This window comes from Haliaeetus albicilla, chromosome 4 (genome assembly GCF_947461875.1).
Source record: "Haliaeetus albicilla chromosome 4, bHalAlb1.1, whole genome shotgun sequence".
NCBI classification, from domain to species: Eukaryota; Metazoa; Chordata; class Aves; order Accipitriformes; family Accipitridae; genus Haliaeetus; species Haliaeetus albicilla.
The window spans coordinates 2550217-2563797 of NC_091486.1; the positions used below are offsets into that span (position 1 = coordinate 2550217).

The window sequence follows — 13581 nt, forward strand, 5'->3', positions numbered from 1 at the left end:
AACTTAAAAAAAAAAAAAAAAGGTATATCAGATTCATCTTGAAAGCCTGTTAACAAAGAATTCACTGCAGAAAGAAACTGGACAACAGTCTCCAAAAGGAACGTTGAATTATAAATCCTGACATTAAGCAGATATTAGAAAATAATAAACTACAATGAAAATAAGCAAAATCTGTGGATCAAGAATGCATTAGACATTTCTAAACTCTAAATGAGTATATTTCATAACATAAAAAAACCCCATTTGTCATCAGAAGCAATAAGAAATTATGGGAAATTCATCCGAGATTCACTGTTTCATTTAATACTTCTTTTTGCATTTCTAGTACAAGTACAAAGAAACGCACGAGAAGCAGAAAGGCCACTACATTGGGTGCCGAACTGCCCAGGAGGATCCCAAACTGTCGTGGGCTGCGCGCGCCATGTTGCTGCAGAATGACCGAATTTACAGGAAGGCGTACCATGACTCAAAGGCCCAGATCCACATACCAGTCGACGCGATGTCAGTGCAGGCAGCCAAGGAGTGCCAGAATCTAGTCAGTGATGTTGACTACCGCCAGTACTTTCACCAGTGGACCTGTCTGCCTGACCAGAATGACGTGATCCATGCAAGGAAGGCCTACGACCTACAGAGTGATGTGAGTGAGAGTAACTGTGGAAAAGCTGTATGGCAGGTGTGTGAGGCTCTGTTTGCTAGTGACTGTGCAAATATCCTTTCAAATGGACGTTCACGAACCTGCAGTCAGTCCTGGTATGTTTATTTTAATTCATCCGGATGACCCTTTCCAAATCAGTAGTGTTTTCATTGGGGAGGCCAGAAATATTCCGAGCAGTTCATAAGGACACTGTGGTTTTTTGGTCCGCTGTAGAATGTTTGTTTGCAGACTGCTTGTAGATTATGCCACTGGTTTGCGTGCAGCGAGTATCTTTAGAAGTGTCTTTGTTGCTGTGCAAATCAGGGGTTTAGCTGTGTGTGGGAAGGACCTGGTGCGCCACAGTCTCATTGGCTGCTTGTTGTGTAACTGTACGAGAAGGAGCTTGGGGAAAGCCTTGTACGAAACCTCTCTGCACATAGAGTTGTCTCTGCAACGTCAATAACCCTTGGCTTTTTTGTAGAATGTGTACAAGTCAGACCTGGAATGGTTGCGAGGCATTGGCTGGTTGACAGAAGGTTCTGTGGACGTGGTCAAAGCAAAGAAAGCCCAGGAGCTCCTGAACGAGAGGTTGTACCGCACACGGCCGGAGGAGTTGAAATTCACTAGCATTACTGACTCGCCAGACGTTGTCCAGGCTAAGATCAATGCTTTGCAGATCAGTGACGTAAGCTTAGCTTTCACTTACCTTTCATTTTATGTGAGGGCATTTCTTTTGTTTTGTGGTGGACAGTAGAATTTCTACCATGGGAATGACTAATTGGAAAGTATTGCAAATCAGAATCACTAAAGAATTCCTGTTGGTGTTTTTTTCTCAGTGTTCAGACCATAGTGAAATGTCATTCTGCTTCCTTTCTCCTTTAGCATCTGTATCGTGAAGCCTGGGATAGAGACAAGACGCAGATTTCCATACCTTCCGATACTCCTGTAATGCTGCAGTCCAAAGTCAATGCTCTCAACATCAGCAACGTAAGAGAATGAAATCATTAGGCATATGAAGCATTACTGAACTAAGAGTATGAGAATTGCTCTTCCGGAGTAGGCTTTAAGAAAGAGAGTTGGTATCAGAGAGTCTTGACTGCATGTAATAAGGGCGATTAATTTTCTTTGCAGAAACATTATCAGAAGGCTTGGGATGAGGCCAAGGCGAAAAGCTATGACTTAAGAGCTGATGCCATTCCCATCAAACATGCGAAGGCTTCCAGAGACATTGCTAGTGAGGTACAGTGTTCTCTTAATGTGGTCTCTCTGTCTGTCTTTTCCTGTGTCCAGCTCAGCAGAGCTGAGTGAAGTTCAGTTCAAAGGGTTGACAGCTATGGGAAGCTGAAAGCCTTTTGTTCACAAGTCGCTTTCAGGTGAGCAATGTGTGGCTGCTTATGTTGTTTCTGTATTTCTAGTACAAGTACAAAGAAACGCACGAGAAGCAGAAAGGCCACTACATCGGGTGCCGAACTGCCCAGGAGGATCCCAAACTGTCGTGGGCTGCGCGTGCCATGTTGCTGCAGAATGACCGAATTTACAGGAAGGCGTACCATGACTCAAAGGCCCAGATCCACATACCAGTCGACGCGATGTCAGTGCAGGCAGCCAAGGAGTGCCAGAATCTAGTCAGTGATGTTGACTACCGCCAGTACTTTCACCAGTGGACCTGTCTGCCTGACCAGAATGACGTGATCCATGCAAGGAAGGCCTACGACCTACAGAGTGATGTGAGTGAGAGTAACTGTGGAAAAGCTGTATGGCAGGTGTGTGAGGCTCTGTTTGCTAGTGACTGTGCAAATATCCTTTCAAATGGACGTTCACGAACCTGCAGTCAGTCCTGGTATGTTTATTTTAATTCATCTGGATGACCCTTTCCAAATCAGTAGTGTTTTCATCGGGGAGGCCAGAAATATTCCGAGCAGTTCATAAGGACACTGTGGTTTTTTGGTCCGCTGTAGAATGTTTGTTTGCAGACTGCTTGTAGATTATGCCACTGGTTTGCGTGCAGCGAGTATCTTTAGAAGTGTCTTTGTTGCTGTGCAAATCAGGGGTTTAGCTGTGTGTGGGAAGGACCTGGTGCGCCACAGTCTCATTGGCTGCTTGTTGTGTAACTGTACGAGAAGGAGCTTGGGGAAAGCCTTGTACGAAACCTCTCTGCACATAGAGTTGTCTCTGCAACGTCAATAACCCTTGGCTTTTTTGTAGAATGTGTACAAGTCAGACCTGGAATGGTTGCGAGGCATTGGCTGGTTGACAGAAGGTTCTGTGGACGTGGTCAAAGCAAAGAAAGCCCAGGAGCTCCTGAACGAGAGGTTGTACCGCACACGGCCGGAGGAGTTGAAATTCACTAGCATTACTGACTCGCCAGACGTTGTCCAGGCTAAGATCAATGCTTTGCAGATCAGTGACGTAAGCTTAGCTTTCACTTACCTTTCATTTTATGTGAGGGCATTTCTTTTGTTTTGTGGTGGACAGTAGAATTTCTACCATGGGAATGACTAATTGGAAAGTATTGCAAATCAGAATCACTAAAGAATTCCTGTTGGTGTTTTTTTCTCAGTGTTCAGACCATAGTGAAATGTCATTCTGCTTCCTTTCTCCTTTAGCATCTGTATCGTGAAGCCTGGGATAGAGACAAGACGCAGATTTCCATACCTTCCGATACTCCTGTAATGCTGCAGTCCAAAGTCAATGCTCTCAACATCAGCAACGTAAGAGAATGAAATCATTAGGCATATGAAGCATTACTGAACTAAGAGTATGAGAATTGCTCTTCCGGAGTAGGCTTTAAGAAAGAGAGTTGGTATCAGAGAGTCTTGACTGCATGTAATAAGGGCGATTAATTTTCTTTGCAGAAACATTATCAGAAGGCTTGGGATGAGGCCAAGGCGAAAAGCTATGACTTAAGAGCTGATGCCATTCCCATCAAACATGCGAAGGCTTCCAGAGACATTGCTAGTGAGGTACAGTGTTCTCTTAATGTGGTCTCTCTGTCTGTCTTTTCCTGTGTCCAGCTCAGCAGAGCTGAGTGAAGTTCAGTTCAAAGGGTTGACAGCTATGGGAAGCTGAAAGCCTTTTGTTCACAAGTCGCTTTCAGGTGAGCAATGTGTGGCTGCTTATGTTGTTTCTGTATTTCTAGTACAAGTACAAAGAAACGCACGAGAAGCAGAAAGGCCACTACATCGGGTGCCGAACTGCCCAGGAGGATCCCAAACTGTCGTGGGCTGCGCGTGCCATGTTGCTGCAGAATGACCGAATTTACAGGAAGGCGTACCATGACTCAAAGGCCCAGATCCACATACCAGTCGACGCGATGTCAGTGCAGGCAGCCAAGGAGTGCCAGAATCTAGTCAGTGATGTTGACTACCGCCAGTACTTTCACCAGTGGACCTGTCTGCCTGACCAGAATGACGTGATCCATGCAAGGAAGGCCTACGACCTACAGAGTGATGTGAGTGAGAGTAACTGTGGAAAAGCTGTATGGCAGGTGTGTGAGGCTCTGTTTGCTAGTGACTGTGCAAATATCCTTTCAAATGGACGTTCACGAACCTGCAGTCAGTCCTGGTATGTTTATTTTAATTCATCCGGATGACCCTTTCCAAATCAGTAGTGTTTTCATCGGGGAGGCCAGAAATATTCCGAGCAGTTCATAAGGACACTGTGGTTTTTTGGTCCGCTGTAGAATGTTTGTTTGCAGACTGCTTGTAGATTATGCCACTGGTTTGCGTGCAGCGAGTATCTTTAGAAGTGTCTTTGTTGCTGTGCAAATCAGGGGTTTAGCTGTGTGTGGGAAGGACCTGGTGCGCCACAGTCTCATTGGCTGCTTGTTGTGTAACTGTACGAGAAGGAGCTTGGGGAAAGCCTTGTACGAAACCTCTCTGCACATAGAGTTGTCTCTGCAACGTCAATAACCCTTGGCTTTTTTGTAGAATGTGTACAAGTCAGACCTGGAATGGTTGCGAGGCATTGGCTGGTTGACAGAAGGTTCTGTGGACGTGGTCAAAGCAAAGAAAGCCCAGGAGCTCCTGAACGAGAGGTTGTACCGCACACGGCCGGAGGAGTTGAAATTCACTAGCATTACTGACTCGCCAGACGTTGTCCAGGCTAAGATCAATGCTTTGCAGATCAGTGACGTAAGCTTAGCTTTCACTTACCTTTCATTTTATGTGAGGGCATTTCTTTTGTTTTGTGGTGGACAGTAGAATTTCTACCATGGGAATGACTAATTGGAAAGTATTGCAAATCAGAATCACTAAAGAATTCCTGTTGGTGTTTTTTTCTCAGTGTTCAGACCATAGTGAAATGTCATTCTGCTTCCTTTCTCCTTTAGCATCTGTATCGTGAAGCCTGGGATAGAGACAAGACGCAGATTTCCATACCTTCCGATACTCCTGTAATGCTGCAGTCCAAAGTCAATGCTCTCAACATCAGCAACGTAAGAGAATGAAATCATTAGGCATATGAAGCATTACTGAACTAAGAGTATGAGAATTGCTCTTCCGGAGTAGGCTTTAAGAAAGAGAGTTGGTATCAGAGAGTCTTGACTGCATGTAATAAGGGCGATTAATTTTCTTTGCAGAAACATTATCAGAAGGCTTGGGATGAGGCCAAGGCGAAAAGCTATGACTTAAGAGCTGATGCCATTCCCATCAAACATGCGAAGGCTTCCAGAGACATTGCTAGTGAGGTACAGTGTTCTCTTAATGTGGTCTCTCTGTCTGTCTTTTCCTGTGTCCAGCTCAGCAGAGCTGAGTGAAGTTCAGTTCAAAGGGTTGACAGCTATGGGAAGCTGAAAGCCTTTTGTTCACAAGTCGCTTTCAGGTGAGCAATGTGTGGCTGCTTATGTTGTTTCTGTATTTCTAGTACAAGTACAAAGAAACGCACGAGAAGCAGAAAGGCCACTACATCGGGTGCCGAACTGCCCAGGAGGATCCCAAACTGTCGTGGGCTGCGCGTGCCATGTTGCTGCAGAATGACCGAATTTACAGGAAGGCGTACCATGACTCAAAGGCCCAGATCCACATACCAGTCGACGCGATGTCAGTGCAGGCAGCCAAGGAGTGCCAGAATCTAGTCAGTGATGTTGACTACCGCCAGTACTTTCACCAGTGGACCTGTCTGCCTGACCAGAATGACGTGATCCATGCAAGGAAGGCCTATGACCTACAGAGTGATGTGCGTATTTGTAGAGATGTGGTAGTAACAACTGTTGCTATGTAATAGATTATAGCCTTATTTCGATGGTTTGATGATATACAGTCACAAAGGATTTATCTTTAGACTGTTTTCTTCAGTTTTTCATGTTACTGCTATTATCTGCTCTTTTTCATCCTTTAAAAATCATTCATATAACCTCTAAGTTTTATAAAATGTTATCTGCTGTTTTATATATGCTTTTGGCGTATTGTGATTTGGAGAGGATGAAGATATGTCTCTCTTGCTTTGATGGGACTTATGAAATAACATCTGTTTGCTACTTTGGAATCAGTTGGCTTTCGTTACTCCTGTTTAGCTGAGTCCACTTGGAAATTTATTTAATTGCAAGAAAACTGGGTAACATAGCAGGTAAGATGTTTTAGTGGCTGATTTCAAAGCAGGAAGGAATCAGTGCAGCTGATTTCCTGACTTGGCTTTTCTGTTTATCAGTCAACATCAGTCATTCTTCCTCTGTTTCAGTTACGAGTTTTGGAGGTGAGATTCGTGTCCCTCGCTGAAGTATTTGCTCAATTAAAACTTAAATAATGTTGCCGGATAGCACTTCAGGAATTATGCCAGTTAGCTCTAGTCCCCATTACCTCTATAACTGGGTTTTTTTCCTCCTTTTTGTGAAATTTTCTGGTGGGCAGCTTGATGTTTTGTTTGGACTTGTAAATTGTTGAAGTGACTAGAGGGGACAGGAAGGCTCTTTTAAGTTCCTAATACTCATCATCATTGACGGCAATTCTGTTCAGTTGTTTCCCCTCTATTTAACTTCACAGGTTTTAGAATTCATTGTTTAAGAAATGAACTACTTAAAACCAGGTTCCCAGGTTGTATTTTACTTATGACAGTGAACATCTTTTGTATATAAAAAGGATTAATGTATCTCTAGCTGATTTGACATTTTCTAAAACATACACTGCTTTGTATAATTCAAAATAATTAAGACAGTCATTTTAAACACAATGTTTTCCTTTTCTGACCATGTCTGATACAGGCTGTCTATAAGTCAGACCTAGAGTGGCTTCGTGGAATTGGCTGGTTGCCTAATGACTCTCCGGATGTTAAGAGAGTGAAGCGTGCCCAGGATCTCCTGAGTGATAATGTGTATCGTACACGTATTGAAAGCCTGAAATACACCAGTGTTGTTGATTCTCCAGATGTTCTTCTAGCTAAAGTGAATGCCGAACAAGTCAGCATTGTACGTTACAATGTTCTTAAAGCTGTTTCAAGGCTACAAACAGTTAAAGAGAAATATCACTGCTAAAATATAAAATTGATCAGTGGTATTTTAAGTCAAGTTTAATGCTTTTCCAGAAATTGTTTTTTTAGAGATGATAATTCAGGAGATATTTATGGGATTTTATGTTACTGACAAGTGATTCCATAATTACAATATCATAAAATGAACTATTTTAACAGCCAAAATACAAAGAAGCCTGGGAAAAGGACAAGACTATGATCCATATTATGCCAGACACACCTGAAATCAACCTAGCCAAGACTAATGCTGTTAATTATAGCCAGGTATGCTTATCATTCTATTTTCTACATTTTTATAAAATAATGTGTGTATTTTGTGAATTTTACCATTCTAAGATGTTACTTACAAAGTTGACGATTAAGTCACATGAATCTCATTGAAGTCTGTCCTCATACAGGGCTTGCAACATTCTCTTCTCTCTGCTGAGTATTCTTAAAGTATTCAGACATTTTAAAATAAATGCTTGCATACAGCTGTTTAAAAATTATTAATATCATGCACCATTGAGATAATATCTTGTTGTAATGGATGAGAACCCAAGGCATATAAATATTTTCTGAACTTTTACAAACACCCTTCTGTGCGGTATAGGTTACAAAACTGGTTGCAGGTACTGTACATGTTTGAAAGGCAGTAAGATTTGCAGCAGTATTTATGGCTAGGAGCAGGAGTAATGCACAGAAGATCCTCACGATATTTCAGCAAACAAATGGCAGTAAACTATGTGTTTCTTTAATGGCAAGTGCCAGAGTATTTAGCATATGTGTGACATTTTGCTGTCTTTTCAGAAACTGTATAAAGAAGCTTGGGACGAGTTGAAGACGAGTTGTGATTTGAGAGCAGATGCAATCCCAATCAAGGCAGCCAAAGCTTCTAGAGAAATTGCTAGTGATGTAAGTGCCAAAAGAGGCATCTAGCTCTTTCCATATTTTAAGAGTTATTTCATGATAACTGTTAGTAATGGTGATCTTTGCTCTTCACACAGTATAAATACAAACTGGATCATGAGAAGCAGAAAGGACATTATGTTGGAGTTCCAAATGCAAAAGCAGATAAGAAAATGGAGTTTGCCCTCGGCATAGGCAAAGTTCAGAGTGAACTAGAATACAAGAAACACTTTGCCAAATGGAAGACACAGTGCCACCTACCAGTAGACATGCTATCTATCATAGCGGCTAAACATGGTCAGTCTTTGGTCAGTGATGTTGATTACCGTCATTACTTGCATCAGTGGCTCTGTCTTCCAGATCAGAATGATGTCATACAGGCTAGGAAAGCCTACGATCTTCAGAGTGATGTAAGTTAACATGAAAACTTAGTTTAACTTATTACTGTATTGTCTCTTCTTAGTCTGCTTCAGCTCTAAGTGGTAGGAATCTTCTGCTGAATTCAGTGAATTGGCTTTGCTGTTTATTAGGAATGCAAAGTATATGCCAGTGTTATATATTGCCAAGTTTGAAGTGTGATAAATTCAGATATAGTGCTCATGTTGGAATTACTGCTCTCCTTTTAACCAGTGGAAGTGCCTTTATTTATCAATCTTGCTGGATTGTACAGGGAACTGTAGCTAACAGCATGGACCCTATTTTGTTTTCCCAGGCTATTTACAAATCTGATTTAGAATGGTTACGGGGTATTGGATGGTTGCCAAATGATTCGGTTGGAATCAACCATGTCAAATATGCTGGAGATCTCTTGAATGAGGTAACAAAATGTTTTTCAATAAGAAAATTTTTTTAAGGGTAGTTGTAATTTAAAGTCTTTTTAATGGTTAAATACATTAATATTTTTTTTAAATAAAAAGTACAACTGGAGTACTTCCACAGCATTCGCTGTGTATGGAGAGTTTTTCCTTCTTGTCCTGTCTATGTATTCAGAATTGCTGTGTTAGCTATAAAATATTCCAGTATAATCTGACTGTTCATCTTTTCTCCTGTATAGAGAAAGTACCGTACAAAAGTCGAAACTCTTCCATTTACTCCAGTGGCGGACAGAGTTGATTATATCACAGCAAAGAATAGTGGTGAAATTCGTAGTGATGTAAGTTTGCTAGCATGTTTCTGGGCTGTTAATTTGATCTGTATCTTTACATGGTAGGATTTTATCTTTAAAAGGACATTTATTTTATCTTTTTTAAAAAATGCAAAAGAATTCTCAATCAGTCTCTGGGAATTCTGTGAACATATGACATAAAGATAAACAGGACTTTATTAGCTCATCTCCATCACTTATGAGGGAAGAAGCTCCTCGAGCAGAATAACATCATGCCTAGACATGTGATAAGCCAGTGCTAGTTCTGCAACCAGCCCCTTCTTTCAGCCTTGGCCGATATCATTGGTGATCATTGACAACATGAACATAAATAGCACTTGCACTTTGGCAACCATAATGTTTAATCCTTCTCACTTATGCCAATATGAGTTTACACTTTTTAGTTAACCACTGTGTAACAATAAACATGAGCAAAACTGGTGGTGCTCTCAGCTTGCCTTTCTTTTTTTGTCTTTGAAGTCTAGTCTGTGAGAAGCTGATCTGTGAACATGAAATTACATGACCCTGTCTCAGTTCATGAGTTTGTGTTTCTTTTTTGCTGCATGCTTCTGTTACAGAACAGGCCAAGCTAAACACTCACATTAACTCAGACACTGGTAAAAGGTTGGCAATAACAATGGTACGGTTGAATCGAATGGCATACTGCCATGCAACCACATACACACATTTGGGCATGTCCTGTGCTTGGGAACATGACTCAGTGTAGATATCTGTGGTTGAGAGATGCTAGAATGCTGCATTCACAGAGGGATCATGCTTAGTAAAGAGATTTGCTCTTAAAAAGCTTAAAATCTATTGCCCTGGTTTGAACACTTCTTCCTTGGCTATTGGCTGTACATCCCTGTAGATCAAACAGCTAGCATACCTTTGACTTCTGAAGATTATCCTCTGTCCACCTGCCTTGGAACAAGTTTTCAAAATTTTCTCAGAGAAATTTTGTAATTTCTCGTCTTGTATAATTTCCTTTTTTAAAAAAATACCCATTTGGATGTATATTTAATGTGTCATGTTTAATAGCCTTGCAAATTCAGGGGTTTATACATTATTTCATGCATAAAATATGGGTCTTGGCATTATGTTTTCCCAATTTCGTGATGCTGCTGCAAGGCAGTCATTTCTTTCTCTGTTCTAGATTAAATACCACAAGGCATGGAATGAGGTCAAGTCAAATTATACTCTAACAGATACGCCACAGCTAGATATGGCCCGAGAGGCAGCCAGAATTCTTAATCAGGTATGTGATCTCTCCTTGACAGTTTATACTCACATTAATAACTCTTTCAAGCAATTTAGAAAACTTGCCTTATTAACATCCTCAGGGAAGGATTTATAATCCTTACACTTTAATATAGCTTACATATATATGGTAATAATTATCATTATAGTAGTGTTGAATTCCTCCTCACTTTTATTTTCCACAGAATTTATACAAGGAGAGTTGGGAGAAAGAAAAAGCCACTGGTTACCTCTTACCTCCTGACACTGTGCAGATCTGTCATGCCAAACACTCAAACGATGTCCAAAGCGAGGTAATAATTTTTCTCATTAGGAAGGCAAGTGCTTGGAAACCTGGAAATGTTAAAGGCCTTGCAAATTCAACAACAGACACAGAAAGCTTTCCATTAGGGGTAACATCCAGTAGACTTTTCATGACCCATGAAGTCCACTGTCCTCCAAACAATTCAGCCATCTTTGTTATTATGGGTTTTACAGATATCAGCGCTGAAAGGTTAGATTCTCCTTTCCACCTTCGCTTTCTTCAGAAACAGTCCTTTCAAAATCAACTAAGGTGGACTTCCATATTTTATAAATGTTAAGTAATTGAAGTGATACTATGATTATAATATATAACTCTGATTTCACCTTTTGGCATATTATGGAGGCTTCCTCCCTGAAAAACTGTAAAATGGTATGCACATTACATTTTAAACTTTTCCATAATGGATGTTAAAATTATTACATTACTCAGTTTGAATATACATTTTATCAAAACAGTGTGATATAAATAACTTAAGCATTCACTCTTCAGACAGTTTCAAATAATTTGTTACAAAAATTTATTACAAAACTGAGGCTAAATCCACTTATTAGCAAACATTTTCTAACAAGGCGTTCCTCTTATGTTGAAAATACTGTTCACTGAAAAATGGTAGTATATTTGTCTAGAAAATTGTATATTTTGAAGTGGAAGGACTATACAAAGTAACATTACTGTTTGTGTCATATTTTTATTTGGTCATGTACTGAAAACCTAAGACTGCAGTTGACCACTCCCTTTCTCATCAATTATTTGTGTTGATGAAACCATAGCTGTTCACGGGTTAAAAACAGAGCAGGTACAATCAGTGTTGATTTTATATGTATTTCTCCCCTCTTCCATCAGCTTAAATACAAAGCTGAATACGTCAAACAAAGAGGTCACTATGTTGGAGTTCCCAGTATGAGAGATGATCCAAAACTGGTGTGGTTTGAGCATGCAGGCGAGATCCAGAATGACAGGTTGTACAAATCAGACTATCACAAAACAAAGGCCAGAGTTCACATCCCTCCGGATATGGTGTCAGTTGTAGCAGCAAAGGAATGTCAGACCTTGGTCAGCGATATTGACTACCGCCAATACCTGCATGAATGGACATGCCATCCTGACCAGAATGACTGTATTCAGGCAAGGAAGGCCTATGATCTGCAAAGTGATGTAAGTGATATTACATACCTCCTATGTAATTTCCACTTGGTTTGTTCTAAGTATATCATCCATATTACGTAAGACTGAAAAATATCATCCTAAATTAAATAATTTATTTCCTTTTTTATTATGTTTTATGATTTAGAATATTTATAAATCTGATTTGGAATGGCTTCGTGGCTGTGGTTGGATTCCTCTGGATTCAGTGGAACATAAGAAAGTTAAGAACGCACAAGAACTGATAAATAAGGTAAGAGAAAATATTTTAGCCATTACGTGATTAGCTGTTCTTTCTCATGCACCGTGTTTAAGAAAATATTTCATCTCTTTGCAGAGAGCATATACAAAAGAAGCCCTTGATAATTTTTCCAATTATACCAGTGTGGTTGACACTCCCGACATTGTTTTGGCAAAGATTAACTCTGTCAATCAGAGTGATGTATGTACTTTTTTAAAAATAGAAACTATTATATTACTAGAATTAGTAGATTACTTAATTGCTTTTGCTAAACTATACTGTGTTTAGCCTTATGTATGTGTGTGTGTGTGTGCATATGCATGCTTCATTAATAATAGACTTTTACTCGAGTAAATAAGTTTAGTAAGAAGTGCTATAAATGAACAACACAATATTGCTATCCAGAATAATTTTGTATTTTTCTGTAGAAGAATATAGCATGTCCCTTATTTAGAGTTTACATAGATTTTGATTGTATTAGTTTAAAATTGAGTCCTGTTCTCTGTGAATAGCGGTTAGTTGTATAATGCTACTGGAGTTCCTGCTGCTGCTACTAACATGTATTTGCTGATCGGTATGTTTAATTTCACTAGAATACTGTGTGGATTTTGTGGTGTGACATACTGATGACATTGGCCTGTGTGTAATAGTGGTTGTGACATACTACACAACATTACTGAAGATATGATAACATAACAGAAAATTAATGTCTACTTCTAATAGATGGACTAGCTGGAATAATTTATTTCTCCTGTGGAATTAACATTGTGTTTGTTTTCCTTTGTAGTTAAAATACAAGGAAACATTTAACCTTGAAAAAGGCCAGTATATTGGGTCTGATGATACTCCTGCGCTGAACCATGCCAAAGATATGTCCTTACTATACAGTGATGTAAGATTCAATAAATATCTAAGCTTTAATTTGTTTGTTTTGAAAGCAACAGAATGTGGAGTGGACTCTCGAAAACTGTTCTATTTCTGTTTCTGTCATTAGTCTGCTGGGTGGCACTGGGAAAGTTATTTAATCTCTTTTTTCTTCAGTTTTTCCCTGTTTGGATCATTGGGATAAAGATAATTTCTTTCCTTATTGAACTGATCTTGAAGCACTGCTGTGTGGTGTTTGGAATTAGTATTAGCAGTATCAGTAGTAGTAGTAGTAAGTTTGTGTGACAAAACCAATTTATAATTCCATCCAATAATATCTTCCTAGACTACTGATAAAATTTACATTTATTTTTTATGAGAGGAAAATTTTAGATGATTTGTGTTAAGCAGTTATATTTGAGTAGTCTCACTAATTTTAATGAGAAATTTCTATTTTTTGGAAATATAAGTGGCTACTCATTCATACTACTAGGTGCTTCATAATTTAGTCTGAAGGTAAATATGATGCATTAGAAAAGTGCCACTGACACAGTCAATGCTCTTATAATAAACAATAGTATTACTTGAAGATTTTTCAGAGTTTTGAACATGTGTTTTTAAAATTATTAATGTCATTTCTATAC

At 39.6% G+C, this 13581-nt stretch overlaps 1 protein-coding gene across 50 annotated transcripts in view; it reads left to right on the forward strand.

The window, feature by feature from the left end:
• The window catches only part of NEB (nebulin), a 130168-nt gene that overhangs the window by 61538 nt on the left and 55049 nt on the right, over positions 1–13581 (forward strand). For 48 of the 50 annotated variants that reach the window (XM_069780649.1, XM_069780656.1, XM_069780652.1 and 45 more), the window contains 25 exons: positions 326–637; positions 1116–1319; positions 1517–1621; positions 1766–1873; positions 2050–2361; positions 2840–3043; positions 3241–3345; positions 3490–3597; positions 3774–4085; positions 4564–4767; positions 4965–5069; positions 5214–5321; positions 5498–5809; positions 6831–7034; positions 7256–7360; positions 7886–7990; positions 8083–8394; positions 8697–8801; positions 9039–9137; positions 10282–10383; positions 10571–10678; positions 11533–11844; positions 11981–12085; positions 12170–12274; positions 12861–12965. In XM_069780649.1, the coding sequence (XP_069636750.1) occupies positions 326–637; positions 1116–1319; positions 1517–1621; positions 1766–1873; positions 2050–2361; positions 2840–3043; positions 3241–3345; positions 3490–3597; positions 3774–4085; positions 4564–4767; positions 4965–5069; positions 5214–5321; positions 5498–5809; positions 6831–7034; positions 7256–7360; positions 7886–7990; positions 8083–8394; positions 8697–8801; positions 9039–9137; positions 10282–10383; positions 10571–10678; positions 11533–11844; positions 11981–12085; positions 12170–12274; positions 12861–12965 (4266 nt within the window). The remainder of the gene's footprint in view (positions 1–325; positions 638–1115; positions 1320–1516; positions 1622–1765; positions 1874–2049; positions 2362–2839; positions 3044–3240; positions 3346–3489; positions 3598–3773; positions 4086–4563; positions 4768–4964; positions 5070–5213; positions 5322–5497; positions 5810–6830; positions 7035–7255; positions 7361–7885; positions 7991–8082; positions 8395–8696; positions 8802–9038; positions 9138–10281; positions 10384–10570; positions 10679–11532; positions 11845–11980; positions 12086–12169; positions 12275–12860; positions 12966–13581) is intronic. The other 2 variants (XM_069780695.1, XM_069780696.1) reach the window with 2 other exon arrangements.